This window comes from Pseudophryne corroboree, chromosome 6, assembly GCF_028390025.1.
Source record: "Pseudophryne corroboree isolate aPseCor3 chromosome 6, aPseCor3.hap2, whole genome shotgun sequence".
Lineage (NCBI taxonomy): Eukaryota > Metazoa > Chordata > Amphibia > Anura > Myobatrachidae > Pseudophryne > Pseudophryne corroboree.
Window position 1 is genome coordinate 455014148 of NC_086449.1, and position 20173 is coordinate 455034320.

General features: G+C 45.8%; 1 protein-coding gene across 4 annotated transcripts in view; it reads right to left on the reverse strand.

The window, feature by feature from the left end:
• Positions 1 to 352: 352 nt before the first annotated feature.
• IL17REL (interleukin 17 receptor E like) overlaps positions 353 to 20173 on the reverse strand; it is a 119451-nt gene continuing 99630 nt past the window's right edge. For 3 of the 4 annotated variants that reach the window (XM_063927142.1, XM_063927140.1, XM_063927141.1), the window contains exon 10: positions 353 to 578. In XM_063927142.1, coding sequence (XP_063783212.1) covers positions 517 to 578 — 62 coding nt within the window. In that variant the 3' untranslated portion in view covers positions 353 to 516. Of the gene's footprint in view, positions 579 to 2033; positions 2091 to 20173 lie in introns of all 4 variants that reach the window. The other variant, XR_010179411.1, reaches the window with a different exon arrangement.

The following is a 20173-nucleotide window of genomic DNA, read 5'->3' on the forward strand; positions in this document are numbered from 1 at the left end:
TGTATGTGGAAGAACTACAGTACACTATACTTGCAACTACTTTTGTTTCTATGTATAGTGTGACTTTTATACATTTACTTTCCTGGTGCAGTGTTTGCTCTAAAGTTGCATAACTTACTCTTTACATTTCACAAACAGTAACAAAGATTGCTCTTAAAATCACTTCAGGCCAGTGTGAGGGTAATTCAGTACCTGTAACAGTTAAAATGTACTAAAAGTATTGAAGCATACATGTTTCACATTGGTTGAAAGCACATAAACAATTTTGGGGATATATATAATATGTATTGTTTAGCAATTTTATATTATTGTTATCAGAAAATGCTCTAGGATAAAGTTTACAAAAACAGTATTGTAAAAAATGTATTAATTTAATGTATAAATTCCTAAAATCTTATTATTTACAGCTATTTACAGTGAAGAGGACAACAATGTGCAGTAGAAAGAAGCTGAAAAAAAAACATAAAAACAAAAAACAAACAAAATAAATACAAAACAGCACAAACACAACTCCAATCAGGCACATAGATGGGATTCGGGTAGGATGATATTCACAGGATCACTTAGATTATTGTCACCTAAAATAAGAGGAGAGATTACTCTACACATCTGTTCTATAAAGATTGTCTGTCTACACAGTGAGGTAACTCCATCAACATCCCATGTGTAAATGTGATTTGCAAAACTATAACAACTCAAATACTCCTTAAGGCTTGGTCATGTTCACTTTATGTGTATTTTTCTGTGCTTGTTTACATGCAAAGTGCAGATACAATCAATCTAATCCATATACTGTAAGTGACATAGGTGGTCATTCCGAGTTGATCGCTCGCTAGCAGTTTTTAGCAGCCGTGCAAACGCTATGCCGCCACCCACTGGGAGTGTATTTTAGCTTAGCAGAAGTGCGAACGAAGGGATCGCAGAGCGGCTACAAGATAAATTGTGCAGTTTCAGAGTAGCTCAAAACCTACTCAGCTCTTGGGATCACTGCAGACTGTTCAGTTCCTGATTTGACGTCACAAACACGCCCTGCGTTCGGCCAGCCACGCCTGCATTTTCCCTGGCACACCTGCGTTTTTCCGAACACTCCCTGAAAACTGTCAGTTAACACCCAGAAACACCCCCTTCATGTCAATCACTCTGCGGCTGTGCGACTGAAAAGCATCGCTAGACCCTGTGTAAAACTTCATTCGTTGTAATAGTACGCCGCACGTACACATTGCGCCACATACGCATGTGCAGAAGTGCCTTTTTTTGAACGAATGCAGCTAGCGAACATCTCAGAATGACCACCATAGTTCACATTCTGCTTATTATTTTTCCTGATCTCCCTGTGTGTCTTGTGCTTCACAAGATCAGGGCGTAGCCAAAAAAATCTCTAGAAGTATGCATGAAAAATATGTCTAGAGGTTGGACACAGTTTGTAATTCATTATCATTAGAGGTACAGTACCTTTGTGCAAGAACATAAAAGAACACACTAACATTTCAGGGGCAGTTCCCCTTCTTTGTGTGTAGGATGACATTTCCCAAAATACCTACTCATTGGGGGTAATTCCAAGATGATCGCAGCAGGACATTTTTTAGCAGTTGGGCAAAACCATGTGCACTGCAGGGGAGGCAGATTTAACATGTGCAGAGAGAGTTAGATTTGGGTGTGGTGTGTTTTTAAACTGCAATCTAATTTGCAGTGTAACAATAAAGCAGCCAGTATTTACCCTACACAGAAACACTATAACCCACCCAAATCTAACTCTCTCTGCAAATGTTATATCTGCCCCGCCACCCCCTGCAGTGCACATGGTTTTGCCCAACTGCTAAAAAATTTCCTGCTGCGATCAACTTGGAATTACCCCCATTGTGCAATGTATGACTAGCTATGCTGTACATTTCTAAGGACACATGTAATGGTTATTGTAATAGAAAATGTATGTAGGGAAAAATAAACTTCTTGTTAGGATTCAAGTATGAACACTGCATCCAAATTGCATGCAAAATGTAATAACAATGTTTGACACCTTTCAGTCAACTTACTATGAAATATAAAAATCCAGAGATTGTAGAAAGCAGCAATTGGGCAGATGTATTAACCTGGAGAAGGGATAAAGCAATGATAAAGCAGTGATAAGTGGAAGGTGAAAACGCACCAACCAGTCAACCAGTCATTACAGAAAACGCACCAACCAGTAATTACAGATCTAGCACAGACCGCTCAGCACACATCTCTCCCCACGCTCAGCACACAGCGCAATGTGTGCTGAGTGAGGGGGAGCCGCTCATTTCACCCAGCGTTGAAATGAGCGATCTCATTAGATTTGGCATGCATGCATGCCAAATCTAGATCCGGCAATAGTGACGCGGGGAACCGCACATCGCTGTCGCCGTCACCCTACACATGGAGAGATCCGTGCTTAATTTCTAAACAATCTAGTCAGATTGCTTAGAATTTAAGCATGGATCTCTCCATGTGTAACCTCGTTTAGGAGCTGACTGGTTGGTGCGTTAACACCTTGCACTTATAACTTCTTTATCCCTTCTCCAGGCTTAATACATCTGCCCCATTGTTGCTTATACTGTCTATTGTAAATTACTTCTATTTACTTCAAGCTTGTCAATAGTCTATAAAGAAACTTATATGTGTACTTCTAAAGCAACTTAGCATATTTTAGCTACGCATGAAAACAAATATATAAAATGTTAAATACTGGGTAATAAAATTCCATAAACAGTGTAGATATAGCATATATAATCTGTTATTGAGCAAGTACACCCAAAGATTCACTACTGGTCTGCTTCAAATAATATGGCTATTTCTTACATAGAAGATAAATAATGATATTACTGCTACAAGGTTGCCCACTCCTGATTTGCATGATACTGTATGAGTTGGGACTGATATGCAGGGGGTGTTGGACTGACACATTGACAGCATCTTAGCATGCTTGCTGATTAGCCACAAAAGTCCCTTAATGTTTCAGATCATTTGAGGGACCTGTCCTGAAGTAAATAAGTTGGAGAATATGTTAATGATCATTATTACAACTTATTTATTTATATTGCAAGCATACCGCCAGAGACTTTTTTCCTCAAAATATGCAACAAACATACATTACGAGGGTATGCTGTCTACTGGTGCTGACTTTTCATATACTTCTGTATGCGACTAAATCACTAATAGAATTAGAAAACAGGGCAAAAGTTCCATTGTGAGCGACGAGTACTTGCCTTGCGCCATGTATCTTTATGCTTAATTCTTTGTGACTAAGTGTGTCTAGTACTCTTTGAATGAGTTTGTATGTGGCCACAGAGGCATAACTGTGGGAAGCAATGGAGTCAACTGCCGCCGGGCTCCTGCTTTGAGGGGGGCACCTCTTCTTCAACAATATTTATCTTGCCTCCAGGCAACTGGGACAAACTTACGCCACTGTGTGGCCATGATGTAAAATTTAGGGGGGGGAAATGTAATCATTACTTTAGCGGAGCATCTAAGTTCACACCAAACATCACGCCCCATATGGTGCAAAAATGCTAGGTGAATGAGAGCACATCACTATTTTTCTCCTTGCATTTCATGCAGATCCCGTCCCTCCTACTTTGCTTCTTGAAAAAGCCGCCTTGTAGTGCGGGGAAACGCGTCGAAGATACAAAGCTGTTGGTACCTCTTTGCTACTAAGAATATCCTGCACTTACAAACAGACTCCATATGAAGCAGGAAGGAACATAAGGGGATATTGCTGTGTAAACACCTTTCATCCAGAATTTACAACTGCAGCTACATTTGCGATCAGTGGGTTACAGCTCCGTTTGCTGCTGACACTGTGGGAGATAAACCCTCACTGCTCACCATCATGTGCCACTCTAGCCTTGCCGCCGCTCTGTGTGGACCCTAGCGGTGCTAAAACGAACTGGCTGCATACTTACATTGATCGGTGTGGCGACATCCCTGACCAGCTAACTGGCATCTATCATGTGCTGCCACCAAGCATACTGGTGCATGCGGGGCTTCTACACACAGTGACCACCTGTGGGCGTTGACATTGGCTGCTTAGGACTGAGGGTCTCCATCGTTTGGATGTACCCCATTTGGTAATATACCATTTCCTGGCATTTATTCTCATTGGAGTCGTTTCATATTGCAGGTCCCTTAAAAAGTAGCATTATTGATTATCATGTGCTGGAGAAACTTCACAGCAGCAGTGCCTTTTTTAATTGTCTATTTTATATTAGCTGTTTTGCATGTATAAACTGCAATTGTATACCCCCAGGAGGTTTACCAACATCAACTTATGTGAATAAATTATGTTTATATACTTTGACATTTTGTTGTGCATATGAATTATTATGCGCCCATTGGGAATATTTATCGTAGATCTCATCCCTCCTACACTGTGAGCTCCTTTGTGACCTGGTTTATATGTGTATGGTGCTGTATGTTTGTTTTCTAGTTTTGGAAATAAAGAAAGTGATCATTCTATTAAATCAGGCATTCCCAACCGCGGTCCTCTAGGCACACCAGCAGTGAAGGTTTTAGTGATATCCAGGCTTCAGCACAAATTTTGGTTTTGGTTAAATCAAAATAACTGAGGTACTAATTAAGTCACCTGTGTTCAAGCCTGGATATCACTAAAACCAGGACTGTTAGTGTGCCTTGAGGACTGAGGTTGGGAATGCCTGTATTAAATAATAATAAAAAAAACACAATACTATATACTGTATATATAAATTTGTCCTAAATTAAAGAATTAAAAGCACTCCCCTCAATCCATGACCCTGTCAGTCATTTATGATTTTGCTTCTTAAGGTGTGTACACTTAGTGAGAATCGGGGATAGCCCGAATCTCGCCATGTGACAGGGACTGTGGGGGTCATTCCGAGTTGATCGTAGCTGTGCTAAAGTTAGCACAGCTACGATCATTCACACTGACATGAGGGGGTACGCCCAGCACAGGGCTAGTCCACCCCGCATGTCAGTACAGCCCTCCCCCCCCCCCCCCCCGCAGAAGTGCAAAGGCATCACACAGTGGCAATGCCTTTGCACTTCAAGAGTAGCTCCCGACCAGGTCAGATTTAGCATGCTAGCCGGGAGCTACTCATCACTCCCTGGCCCGCAGTGGCTGCGTGTGACATCACACAGCCACCGTGGACCGCTCCCCAACAGTCCCACTAAACTGCTCCCACTAAACGGCGGCTTAACGCTGCCGTCCAGCCCCCTCCCGCCCAGCGACCGCCTCTGCCTCATAGGTGATCGCTAGACAATGACGGCTGCCATGAGCCGGCGCACTGCAGCGCCGGTGCATGCGCAGTTCCGACCTGACCTGATCACTGTGCTGCGAGAAACTGCAGCGAGCGATCGGGTCGGAATGACCCCCTAAGTCGGTATCGCAAGCACGTAATGACTGTGCTTGTGCTTGCGATACTGACTATGTGCGATTTTGGCAAAGTGTCAATTTTGACTATGTCTTCTATAGAGAGAGTCAAAATTTACTTGCCTGCACAGTGTATATATTCTTGCGATGCCGACCACGTGGGAGCGCGCATCGGCATTGCATCAGGATCGCAAGGTGACTTTCACCTTGCCATCTGCACTAACTTTTCATACGATTTTGACTGTACAGTCAAAATTGTAAGAAAATATCTCACCGTGTGTACACACCATTAATCAGATCACAGCCAGCTATTCTAATGCATGGTACATCCATCTCCAATCAATAGAAAGAAATTTAGGCACACATTGTTGAAATTCAAATACAACTGTAGCAGAGGCATTTTAACAGAGGAGGGGCTCCATGTGCAGACTCCGGATAAGCCCCCTCCTCTCCACAGAGCAGTAGGGTATGGCATTGTGCCGGAGACTACTGCACATGTGCAGGTCTCCGGAAACATGGCGCCTGCCATAGTCCAGAGACTAATTTCACTATTGCGCATCCATTTTGGCTGTAATCTTTGCTGCGGCTGCAGCACCCCACGCAGGACTCCGGAAAGTTACGTATTAAACCATGGGTACATTGCACCCATTGTAGAATCACCAATGTACAGTAGTAATAAGGGCAAAAGCTACTGTAGCATTCTGTTACCTCTGGCAAAGACTCCATAAATGCCTCACCCCTTCCCTACGCATACCGCTGTCCCCATCCCAGGTGATAGTAGTCCCCCTCTACCTACAGGGCCACCATACTGTACAGACAGCATTTGCAACTACTATATAATGCATTCAAGCATTAGTAACTGTTAAATAATACTGCTTTAGCAACCACCTATACTACAGATAGCATTAGTGTCCAATATAGACAGTATTAGTGTCCACTATATACTACTGATAGCATTAGTGTCTGCCATATATTACAGATGGTATTAGCGATTGCCAAATACCACAGACAGCATTAGTGTCCACAGTATACTACAGACAGCATTAGTTACACCATACTGTACATTAACAACAGTGATTTAATACAGACAGCATTAGTGTCTGCTATGTAACTCCTAATTACATTCCTCGGTCTCATTAAAAAAACCTTAATCCTAATAAATGTTGGAGATCTAATCCCCTAAATATGTTCATCTCCTGTTGCAGCCACTCTGTTCAGGAATCAGGAAGCATCTGCCTGACAGGCAGGTCCCACTGAGGTTGTTGCTATCAGTGAGAAGGTGGCAAAACCATGCATGGATAGGCAGAGGAGACAGTGCCATGAAGCCTATTTTTGCAGAGCACAGTCCTTGGGAGGGGATAACTGTAGGCTGGCCTGCCATCCCTGCTCTCTAGCTGCACCCTGCCTGCTCTCTCTGCTCTCACAGCTGCACCCTGGATCCCATCCTTCTGTCACCCAGGGCATATCACCCTCTTTGCTGCATCCCTGCTAGTAATTGTGAGACAGCATGCACAGGTTTGAAATATTTGAATCCTTTTATTCTTGGTAATGACACAGGTTTTGTTTTTGCTATACAGTTGGTTGGTTGGTTGGTTGGTTGGTTGGTTGGTTGGTTGGTTGGTTGGTTGGTTGGTTGGTTCTAGATGCACTCCCTGCACCTATGGTAGCTACACCCTTGTATATAACACATGTAACTGTGACAGGGAAGGTGGCCCCTCTCAGCTGTGGGTCCCAAAGCAGCTGCACCTATGGTAGCTACACCCTGCATATAACACATGTAAATGTGACAGGGAAGGTTGCCCTTCTCAGCTCTGCATAGCAGCTGCACTCCCTGCACTTATGGTAGCTACATCCTTGTATATAACACATGTAACTGTGACAGGGAAGGTGGCCGCTCTCAGCACTCGGCCCCATAGCAGCTGCACTCCTCACACCTATGGTAGCTGCAACCATTGTATATAACACGTGTAACTGTGACAGGGAAGGTGGCCTATCTCAGCACTGGGCCCCATAGCAGCTGCACTCCCTGCACCTATGGTAGCTACGCCCTGTATATAACACATGTAACTGTGATAGGGAAGGTGGCCTCTCTCAGCACTGGGCCCCATAGCAGCTGCACTCCCTGCACCTATGGTAGCCACGCCCTGTATATAACACATGTAACTGTGACAGGGAAGGAGGCCCCTCTCAGCACTGGGCCCCATAGCAGCTGCACACCCTGCACCTATGGTAGCCACGCCCTGTATATAACACATGTAACTGTGACAGTGAAGGAGGCCCCTCTCAGCACTGGGCCCCATAGCAGCTGCACACCCTGCACCTATGGTAGCTAAACCCTGTATATAACACATGTAACTGTGACAGGGAAGGTGGCCCCTCTCAGCACTGGGCCCCATAGCAGCTGCTCTCCGTGCACCTATTGTAGCTATACCCTGTATATAACACATGTAACTGTGACAGGGAAGGTGGCCCCTCTCAGCACTGGGCCCCATAGCATCTGCACTCCCTGCACCTATGGTAGCTACACCCTGTATATAACACATGTAACTGTGACAGGGAAGGTGGCCCCTCTCAGCTCTGGATCCCATAGCATCTGCACTCCCTGCACCTATGTTAGCTGCAACCATTGTATATAACACGTGTAACTGTGACAGGGAAGGTGGCCCCTCTCAGCACTCGGCCCCATAGCAGCTGCACTCCTCACACCTATGGTAGCTGCAACCATTGTATATAACACGTGTAACTGTGACAGGGAAGGTGGCCTCTCTCAGCACTGGGCCCCATAGCAGCTGCACTCCCTGCACCTATGGTAGCTACGCCCTGTATATAACACATGTAACTGTGATAGGGAAGGTGGCCTCTCTCAGCACTGGGCCCCATAGCAGCTGCACTCCCTGCACCTATGGTAGCCACGCCCTGTATATAACACATGTAACTGTGACAGGGAAGGAGGCCCCTCTCAGCACTGGGCCCCATAGCAGCTGCACACCCTGCACCTATGGTAGCTAAACCCTGTATATAACACATGTAACTGTGACAGGGAAGGTGGCCCCTCTCAGCACTGGGCCCCATAGCAGCTGCTCTCCGTGCACCTATGGTAGCTATACCCTGTATATAACACATGTAACTGTGACAGGGAAGGTGGCCCCTCTCAGCACTGGGCCCCATAGCATCTGCACTCCCTGCACCTATGGTAGCTACACCCTGTATATAACACATGTAACTGTGACAGGGAAGGTGGCCCCTCTCAGCTCTGGATCCCATAGCATCTGCACTCCCTGCACCCATGGTAGCTACGCCCTTGGCGAGCCCGCATGGGGCTCTGTTGCACTCGTACCCCCACTGGCAATCTGGCGGCTAGGATCCCGGCATCAAGATGCTGACTGCTGGGATCCCAACCGACGGTTACACGATCCCAAAGCATGATAGAGCATATGGTACTTGCCTATTCTCCCGCAATGTCTTGAAGACTCCAGGATAGCAGGCACCAAGGTGTATGCATATCTACAGTAATGCCTCAGTTCCACACGCTGATGCCAACTTCCCGTGTAAAGTGACCAGTCCAGGCAAGCTGATGACGCTATTCCTGCTGAGTCTCATCATCATGGCCCCTTCCTCCGCTTTACAATGATGTAATCGTGGCTTTATATACTGTGCCGTGATGATGCCATTCTGCTGTCATGCCCCTGCACTGCCCACATGGTTGCGTCATACCTCTCCAAACTAGCAGCCAAGAACTTGGTAAGTGTGTGATATCTGGGCCCTGTAGCTCACCAGCAAAAAAGTATCTATTTTTTAACCATTTCATCACCACCACATCCACTGCATACAATGGGGTCTATGTACTAAGCCTTGGAGAGAGAGAAAGTGGATGGAGATAAAGTACCAGCCAATCAGCTCCTGTCATTTTTCAAACCCAGCCTATAATATGACAGTTAGCAGCTGATTGGCTGGTACTTATCTCCGTCCACTATATCTCTCTCCAAGGCTTAGTAAATAGACTCCAGTATTTGTAAGGTGCCCCAGTGCTTTAGCCTACCAAACACCCACCACCACCACCACCAATTTTGCAACTAAACACTGTAAAGCATGAGAGGACATCGGCTGTTATCTGATGTCTCCACTGTTCAGCTGGCCACACGCAGGTCCATCCCGCCTCTGGAGCTGTGGCCCAGGATTATTCATCAATTTGACCTCACACTTGTATGGCCAAACCTGACATGGACCAGTAAAACAGCCCCATGGGGTTTCTGGAGGATCTATGGGGCCAATTCAGACCTGATCACTCGCTAGCTGTTTTTTGCAGTCCTGCGTTTACATAGTCGCCGTCCACTGGGGAGTGTATTTTAGCTGTGCAAGTGTGCGATCGCATGTGCAGCCGAGCGGTACAAAAAGATTTTGTGCAGTTTCTGAGTAGCTCAGGACTTACTCAGCCGCTGCGGTCACCTCAACCTGTCCGGGACCTGCTTGGGAACGCCTGCGTTTTTCCAACCACTCCCAGAAAATGGACAGTTGACACCCACAAATGCCTTCTTCCTGTCAATCTCCTTGCGATCGCCCATGCAAATGGATTCTTTGCACAAACCCATCGCAGAGCAACGAACCGCTTAGTACCTGTGCAACGTGCCTGCACATTGCGGTGCATACGCATGCGCAGTTCTGACCTGATGGCAGCGCTGCAAAAAACGCTAGCGAGCGATCAGGTCTGAATTAAGCCCTATAAACACTGTGTTATGTGCACATTAAGAGGTATAAATGAACATGTATGAAACATGAGTAATTAACATGAATTAAAAACAAATCATCACATTATAATGAAGTCCAGTAAAAATGACACGATGGGAGTTGTAGTGCACCAAAGACATCCTAAACAGATATCCGCACTTGACATTCCACCATGCACTGGGCTCAGCCACCAAGCATCCCTGGAACTTGTTATAAAATGTTGGCAAGTATGACAGTCACATATCAAAGTAAACTCTAAGTGTATCTACTATATAAAAGCGAAAATCCGTAATTCTGTCTTTCTATACAAATCCACAGTTTACAAGCGACGATCGTGAAATTTTACATACGAGCGTATTAAAACATGGCGGAGGCAACTAAAACAATTAGAAATCCCTAACACCCCCTAGGGTGTTATCAGAGTATATCAGGAGACAGCATAACTCCAGAATTGCTGGAGCAATGTACTCAAAACTTGGTACACATATGCCTTACAATCTGGGAACAAACACTGTTGGAGGAAGACACCCCTAGCACCCCTAGGGGTGAGGCAGCAGCACTGAGTATTTCAGCAAACAGCATAACTCTGGAATGCCTGCAGCAATTTACAACAAACTTGGTACACATATGACTTTTACAGTGGAAACAAACACTGTGGGGGTAAGACACCCCTAGCACCCCTAGGGGTGGGACAGCAGCACATAGTATGTCAGCAGACAGCATAACTGTGGAAGGCCTGGAGCAATTTACACCAAACTTGCTACACATCTGACTTACAATCTGCAAACAAACTCTGTGGGGGTTAGACACCCCTAGGGGAGGGACAGCAGCACAGAGTATGTCAGGAGCCAGCATAACTCCCGAATACCTTGACCAATTTACAACAAACTTGGTTCATATATGACTTGCATGCTGAGAACAAACACTGTGGGGGTAAGACACCCCTAGCCCCCCTAGGGGTGATGCAGCAGCACAGAGTTTTTCAGCAGTCAGCATAACTCTGGAATGCCTGGAGCAATTTACACCAAACTTGCTACACATATGACTTACACTCTCGGAACAAACACTGTGAGGGTAACACACCAGGAGCACCCCTAGGGGTAGGCCAGCAGCACACACTATATCAGGACATGCATGATATCTCAGTGATGACAGGGCTGCATGTGACAGGGCCAGTGACATGATGTGAGGAGGGGAATGGAGGCAGCAGGAAGCCACAGACTGAGAGTTCTATAGTGGGAAGAGCAGGGTCCATTGGTGGACCAAAAAGGGGTGTACCACTACTACACAAAGTACATCAGGGAAGCAAGATATGCCTATATACTAGATCTCCAATCAACGTAAATTAACAAACTATCATTATAATTTACCATCCTCATCCCGTACCAAAGCACGGGTATTCAGCTATCTACAATGTTATTAATACTGTGTGTTTAATATTTACATTTATTTTTGTAAACAGACATTCTTAAAATCCCAGGTACTCCAGCTAGCATATACTAACTAAATCATCTGTCACAGTAGCAATGGGGGTAATTCCAAGTTGGTCGCAGCAGGAAATTTTTTAGCAGTTGGGCAAAACCATGGGGATAATTCCAAGTTGATCGCAGCAGGATTTTTGATAGCAATTGGGCAAAACCATGTGCACTGCAGGGGAGGCAGATATAACATGTGCAGAAAGAGTTAGATTTGGGTGGGTTATTTTATTTCTGTGCAGGGTAAATACTGGCTGCTTTATTTTTACACTGCAAATTAGATTGCAGATTGAACACACCACACCCAAATCTAACTCTCTCTGTACATGTTATATCTGCCTCCCCTGCAGTGCACATGGTTTTGCCCAATTGCTAACAAAAATCCTGCTGCGATCAACTTGGAATTACCCCCTATGTGCACTGCAGAGGAAGCAGATTTAACACGTGCAGAGAGAGTTATAGGCCCTACACACATGCCGATTTGTTTGAAAGATATGAACGATCTCGTTCATAAATGAACGAGAACTCGTTCATATCTTTCAGTGTGGAGGCTCCAGCGATGAACGATGCGCGGCCCCGCGCTCGTTCATCGCTGGTCCCCCGTCGGCTGTACATGTAGGCCAATATGGACGATCTCGTCCATATTTGCCTGCAGTTCTATGGAGCCGGGTGCCGGGGGGAGTGAAGAAACTTCACTCCCCCCGTCACTGCCCCCCCGCCGCCGGGTCGTCCGTCAGCCGTATCCGCCGCCGGGCAGCTCTGTAGGGCCCTTTAGATTTGGGTGTGGTGTGTTCAATCTGCAATTTAATTTGCAGTGTAAAAATAAAGCAGCCAGTATTTACCCTGCACAGAAATAAAATAACCCACCCAAATCTAACTCTTTCTGCACATGTTATATCTGCCTCCCCTGCAGTGCACATGGTTTTGCCCAACTGCTAAAAAAATTCCTGCTGCGATCAACTTACCCCCAATATTCTGAGCATATTGGAAGTCTGGCAACAGAACATTTATAGATGGAGTTTAAGATCATACATGTTAACATTCAACAATATGCTATGTCGGCATGCCCTCTTATGGAGTCTATGTAAGTCATTAGCAAAACCAAATGCTCCGTCTACATACAGTACAGTGCAGGCACAAGGTCGTCATGCAATAAGTGATATGCCGGCCAGACTCTTATACCCAAGTTTCCTTTTGATGCTTGATGCAAATAATGTATCACTAACAATGACATTACTGTGAAGTGAAGGAGAGATGATTAGGATGGTCACCTGTAGAGGCCCATACACACGGTGAGATTCAGGCTATGCCCGATTCTCACTATGCGACAGGAGCTAGATCGGGACATAGTCAGTATTGCAAGTACACTCATTATGTGCTTGCGATACTGACTATGTGCAATTTTGGCTATGTGTCAATTTTGACTATCTTTTCTACAGAGATAGTCAAAATTTACTTGCCTGCACAGTCTATCTATTCTTGCGATGCCGACCACGCGGGGCCGCGCATCGGCATCGAATTGGGATCGCAAAGTGACTTTCACCTTGCGATCTGCACTAACTTTTCTTATGATTTTGACTATATAGTCAATATCATAAGAAAATATCTCACCGTGTGTACACTAGAGATGAGCGGGTTCGGTTTCTTTGAATCCGAACCCGCACGAACTTCACTTTTTTTTCCACGGGTCCGAGCGACTCGGATCTTCCCGCCTTGCTCGGTTAACCCGAGCGCGCCCGAACGTCATCATGACGCTGTCGGATTCTCGCGAGACTCGGATTCTATATAAGGAGCCGCGCGTCGCCGCCATTTTCACTCGTGCATTGAGATTGATAGGGAGAGGACGTGTCTGGCGTCCTCTCCATTAGAATAGAGATAGATAGATTAGATAGAGAGAGATTGTGCAGAGTCGCAGACAGAGTTAGTTTACCACAGTCAGTGACCAGTGCAGTTGCTAGTTAACTTTTATTTAATATAATATATCCGTTCACTTCTCTCTGCTATATCCGTTCTCTGCCTGAAAAAAAAAACGATACACAGCACAGTCAGTCACACAGTGTGACTCAGTCTGTGTGCACTCAGCTCAGCCCAGTGTGCTGCACAGTCATCAATGTATAAATTAAAAGCTTATAATTAATTGTGGGGGAGACTGGGGAGCACTGCAGGTTGTTAGCAGGAGCCAGGAGTACAATTATATTAATTAACAGTGCACACTTTTGCTGCAGGAGTGGTGACCAGTGCCTGACCACCAGTATAGTATTGTTGTATACTACTAATATCTCTTTAAATATCAACCAGTCTATATTAGCAGCAGACACAGTACAGTGCGGTAGTTCACGGCTGTGGCTACCTCTGTGTCGGCACACGGCAGGCAGTCCGTCCGACCAGAATTGTATTATTTATTATTATATACCTACCACCTAACCGTGGTTTTTTTTTCATTCTTTATACCGTCATAGTGTCATCCTAATTGTTACGAGTATACTACTATCTCTTTATCAACCAGTGTACAGTGCGGTAGTTCACGGCTGTGGCTACCTCTGTGTCGGCACACGGCAGGCAGTCCGTCCGACCAGAATTGTATTATTTATTATTATATACCTACCACCTAACCGTGGTTTTTTTTTCATTCTTTATACCGTCATAGTGTCATCCTAATTGTTACGAGTATACTACTATCTCTTTATCAACCAGTGTACAGTGCGGTAGTTCACGGCTGTGGCTACCTCTGTGTCGGCACACGGCAGGCAGTCCGTCCGACCAGAATTGTATTATTTATTATTATATACCTACCACCTAACCGTGGTTTTTTTTTCATTCTTTATACCGTCATAGTGTCATCCTAATTGTTACGAGTATACTACTATCTCTTTATCAACCAGTGTACAGTGCGGTAGTTCACGGCTGTGGCTACCTCTGTGTCGGCACACGGCAGGCAGTCCGTCCGACCAGAATTGTATTATTTATTATTATATACCTACCACCTAACCGTGGTTTTTTTTTCATTCTTTATACCGTCATAGTGTCATCCTAATTGTTACGAGTATACTACTATCTCTTTATCAACCAGTGTACAGTGCGGTAGTTCACGGCTGTGGCTACCTCTGTGTCGGCACACGGCAGGCAGTCCGTCCGACCAGAATTGTATTATTTATTATTATATACCTACCACCTAACCGTGGTTTTTTTTTCATTCTTTATACCGTCATAGTGTCATCCTAATTGTTACGAGTATACTACTATCTCTTTATCAACCAGTGTACAGTGCGGTAGTTCACGGCTGTGGCTACCTCTGTGTCGGCAGTCGGCAGGCAGTCCGTCCATCCATAATTGTATTATTATTATAATATATACCACCTAACCGTGGTTTTTTTTTCATTCTTTATACCGTCATAGTGTCATACTAGTTGTTACGAGTATACTACTATCTCTTTATCAACCAGTGTACAGTGCGGTAGTTCACGGCTGTGGCTACCTCTGTGTCGGCAGTCGGCAGGCAGTCCGTCCATCCATAATTGTATTATTATTATAATATATACCACCTAACTGTGGTTTTTTTTGCATTCTTTATACCGTCGTCATAGTGTCATACTAGTTGTTACGAGTATACTACTATCTCTTTATCAACCAGTGTACAGTGCGGTAGTTCACGGCTGTGGCTACCTCTGTGTCGGCAGTCGGCAGGCAGTCCGTCCATCCATAATTGTATTATTATTATAATATATACCACCTAACCGTGGTTTTTTTTTCATTCTTTATACCGTCGTCATAGTGTCATACTAGTTGTTACGAGTATACTACTATCTCTTTATCAACCAGTGTACAGTGCGGTAGTTCACGGCTGTGGCTACCTCTGTGTCGGCAGTCGGCAGGCAGTCCGTCCATCCATAATTGTATTATTATTATAATATATACCACCTAACCGTGGTTTTTTTATACCACCTAACCGTGGCAGTCCGTCCATAATTGTATACTAGTATCCAATCCATCCATCTCCATTGTTTACCTGAGGTGCCTTTTAGTTCTGCCTATAAAATATGGAGAACAAAAAAGTTGAGGTTCCAAAATTAGGGAAAGATCAAGATCCACTTCCACCTCGTGCTGAAGCTGCTGCCACTAGTCATGGCCGAGACGATGAAATGCCAGCAACGTCGTCTGCCAAGGCCGATGCCCAATGTCATAGTACAGAGCATGTCAAATCCAAAACACCAAATATCAGAAAAAAAAGGACTCCAAAACCTAAAATAAAATTGTCGGAGGAGAAGCGTAAACTTGCCAATATGCCATTTACCACACGGAGTGGCAAGGAACGGCTGAGGCCCTGGCCTATGTTCATGGCTAGTGGTTCAGCTTCACATGAGGATGGAAGCACTCAGCCTCTCGCTAGAAAACTGAAAAGACTCAAGCTGGCAAAAGCACCGCAAAGAACTGTGCGTTCTTTGAAATCCCAAATCCACAAGGAGAGTCCAATTGTGTCGTTTGCGATGCCTGACCTTCCCAACACTGGACGTGAAGAGCATGCGCCTTCCACTATTTGCATGCCCCCTGCAAGTGCTGGAAGGAGCACCCGCAGTCCAGTTCCTGATAGTCAGATTGAAGATGTCAGTGTTGAAGTACACCAGGATGAGGAGGATATGGGTGTTGCTGGCGCTGGGGAGGAAATTGACCAGGAGGATTCTGATGGTGAGGTGGTTTGTTTAAGTCAGGCACCCGGGGAGACACCTGTTGTCCGTGGGAGGAATATGGCCGTTGACATGCCAGGTGAAAATACCAAAAAAATCAGCTCTTCGGTGTGGAGGTATTTCACCAGAAATGCGGACAACAGGTGTCAAGCCGTGTGTTCCCTTTGTCAAGCTGTAATAAGTAGGGGTAAGGACGTTAACCACCTCGGAACATCCTCCCTTATACGTCACCTGCAGCGCATTCATAATAAGTCAGTGACAAGTTCAAAAACTTTGGGTGACAGCGGAAGCAGTCCACTGACCAGTAAATCCCTTCCTCTTGTAACCAAGCTCACGCAAACCACCCCACCAACTCCCTCAGTGTCAATTTCCTCCTTCCCCAGGAATGCCAATAGTCCTGCAGGCCATGTCACTGGCAAGTCTGACGAGTCCTCTCCTGCCTGGGATTCCTCCGATGCATCCTTGCGTGTAACGCCTACTGCTGCTGGCGCTGCTGTTGTTGCCGCTGGGAGTCGATGGTCATCCCAGAGGGGAAGTCGTAAGCCCACTTGTACTACTTCCAGTAAGCAATTGACTGTTCAACAGTCCTTTGCGAGGAAGATGAAATATCACAGCAGTCATCCTACTGCAAAGCGGATAACTGAGTCCTTGACAACTATGTTGGTGTTAGACGTGCGTCCGGTATCCGCCGTTAGTTCACAGGGAACTAGACAATTTATTGAGGCAGTGTGCCCCCGTTACCAAATACCATCTAGGTTCCACTTCTCTAGGCAGGCGATACCGAGAATGTACACGGACGTCAGAAAAAGACTCACCAGTCTCCTAAAAAATGCAGTTGTACCCAATGTCCACTTAACCACGGACATGTGGACAAGTGGAGCAGGGCAGGGTCAGGACTATATGACTGTGACAGCCCACTGGGTAGATGTATGGACTCCCGCCGCAAGAACAGCAGCGGCGGCACCAGTAGCAGCATCTCGCAAACGCCAACTCTTTCCTAGGCAGGCTACGCTTTGTATCACCGCTTTCCAGAATACGCACACAGCTGAAAACCTCTTACGGCAACTGAGGAAGATCATCGCGGAATGGCTTACCCCAATTGGACTCTCCTGTGGATTTGTGGCATCGGACAACGCCAGCAATATTGTGTGTGCATTAAATATGGGCAAATTCCAGCACGTCCCATGTTTTGCACATACCTTGAATTTGGTGGTGCAGAATTTTTTAAAAAACGACAGGGGCGTGCAAGAGATGCTGTCGGTGGCCAGAAAAATTGCGGGACACTTTCGGCGTACAGGCACCACGTACAGAAGACTGGAGCACCACCAAAAACTACTGAACCTGCCCTGCCATCATCTGAAGCAAGAAGTGGTAACGAGGTGGAATTCAACCCTCTATATGCTTCAGAGGTTGGAGGAGCAGCAAAAGGCCATTCAAGCCTATACAATTGAGCACGATATAGGAGATGGAATGCACCTGTCTCAAGTGCAGTGGAGAATGATTTCAACGTTGTGCAAGGTTCTGATGCCCTTTGAACTTGCCACACGTGAAGTCAGTTCAGACACTGCCAGCCTGAGTCAGGTCATTCCCCTCATCAGGCTTTTGCAGAAGAAGCTGGAGGCATTGAAGAAGGAGCTAACACGGAGCGATTCCGCTAGGCATGTGGGACTTGTGGATGCAGCCCTTAATTCGCTTAACAAGGATTCACGGGTGGTCAATCTGTTGAAATCAGAGCACTACATTTTGGCCACCGTGCTCGATCCTAGATTTAAAGCCTACCTTGGATCTCTCTTTCCGGCAGACACAGGTCTGCTGGGGTTGAAAGACCTGCTGGTGACAAAATTGTCAAGTCAAGCGGAACGCGACCTGTCAACATCTCCTCCTTCACATTCTCCCGCAACTGGGGGTGCGAGGAAAAGGCTCAGAATTCCGAGCCCACCCGCTGGCGGTGATGCAGGGCAGTCTGGAGCGACTGCTGATGCTGACATCTGGTCCGGACTGAAGGACCTGACAACGATTACGGACATGTCGTCTACTGTCACTGCATATGATTCTCTCAACATTGATAGAATGGTGGAGGATTATATGAGTGACCGCATCCAAGTAGGCACGTCACACAGTCCGTACTTATACTGGCAGGAAAAAGAGGCAATTTGGAGGCCCTTGCACAAACTGGCTTTATTCTACCTAAGTTGCCCTCCCACAAGTGTGTACTCCGAAAGAGTGTTTAGTGCCGCCGCTCACCTTGTCAGCAATCGGCGTACGAGGTTACATCCAGAAAATGTGGAGAAGATGATGTTCATTAAAATGAATTATAATCAATTCCTCCGCGGAGACATTGACCAGCAGCAATTGCCTCCACAAAGTACACAGGGAGCTGAGATGGTGGATTCCAGTGGGGACGAATTGATAATCTGTGAGGAGGGGGATGTACACGGTGATATATCGGAGGGTGAAGATGAGGTGGACATCTTGCCTCTGTAGAGCCAGTTTGTGCAAGGAGAGATTAATTGCTTCTTTTTTGGGGGGGGTCCAAACCAACCCGTCATATCAGTCACAGTCGTGTGGCAGACCCTGTCACTGAAATGATGGGTTGGTTAAAGTGTGCATGTCCTGTTTTGTTTATACAACATAAGGGTGGGTGGGAGGGCCCAAGGATAATTCCATCTTGCACCTCTTTTTTCTTTTCTTTTTCTTTGCATCATGTGCTGATTGGGGAGGGTTTTTTGGAAGGGACATCCTGCGTGACACTGCAGTGCCACTCCTAGATGGGCCCGGTGTTTGTGTCGGCCACTAGGGTCGCTAATCTTACTCACACAGCTACCTCATTGCGCCTCTTTTTTTCTTTGCGTCATGTGCTGTTTGGGGAGGGTTTTTTGGAAGGGACATCCTGCGTGACACTGCAGTGCCACTCCTAGATGTGCCCGGTGTTTGTGTCGGCCACTAGGGTCGCTAATCTTACTCACACAGTCAGCTACCTCATTGCGCCTCTTTTTTTCTTTGCGTCATGTGCTGTTTGGGGAGGGTTTTTTGGAAGGGCCATCCTGCGTGACACTGCAGTGCCACTCCTAGATGGGCCCGGTGTTTGTGTCGGCCACTAGGGTCGCTTATCTTACTCACACAGCGACCTCGGTGCAAATTTTAGGACTAAAAATAATATTGTGAGGTGTGATGTGTTCAGAATAGGCTGAAAATGAGTGTAAATTATGTTTTTTGAGGTTAATAATACTTTGGGATCAAAATTACCCCCAAATTCTATGATTTAAGCTGTTTTTTAGGGGTTTTTTAAAAAAACACCCGAATCCAAAACACACCCGAATCCGACAAAAAAAATTCGGTGAGGTTTTGCCAAAACGCGGTCGAACCCAAAACACGGCCGCGGAACCGAACCCAAAACCAAAACACAAAACCCGAAAAATTTCCGGCGCTCATCTCTAGTGTACACACCATAACACACATGCAGTGTTTCTGTGACATGGAAAAACAATGGAAGAAATGTTATGGAGTCACCTTCATTGTTGTCCTAGTTGATAGGATAACCAGAAGAGTAGCTTTGGGTGGAGTGTTATGAGATAAAATGAAAACAAAAAAGTTATGTACCCTCCAGGTTCCGTTCTCAGCAGTCCGGCTGTCAGTACAATGGTGCCACGTGGTGCCACAGGGCAGAGCCACGCTCACTGACCTCTCAACCTCTTTCCAACACGTCCAGCGGGTGTGAAGAAGTCGAGTGGATGTCATTACCTATTCCCTGTGAATGTCACCTTGTGGGCCCGCCTTACAGTTTTATATATGCTGGTACTGAATAATAAATTTCTAGTGCGCCACAAAAAATACAACTCTTAGTTCTTCTTCTCTTTATACGCTCATGGGTTACACAGGTTCTGTGGCTGATTAAACCAGGTGAAATACAGAGTTGAGGTCAGCCA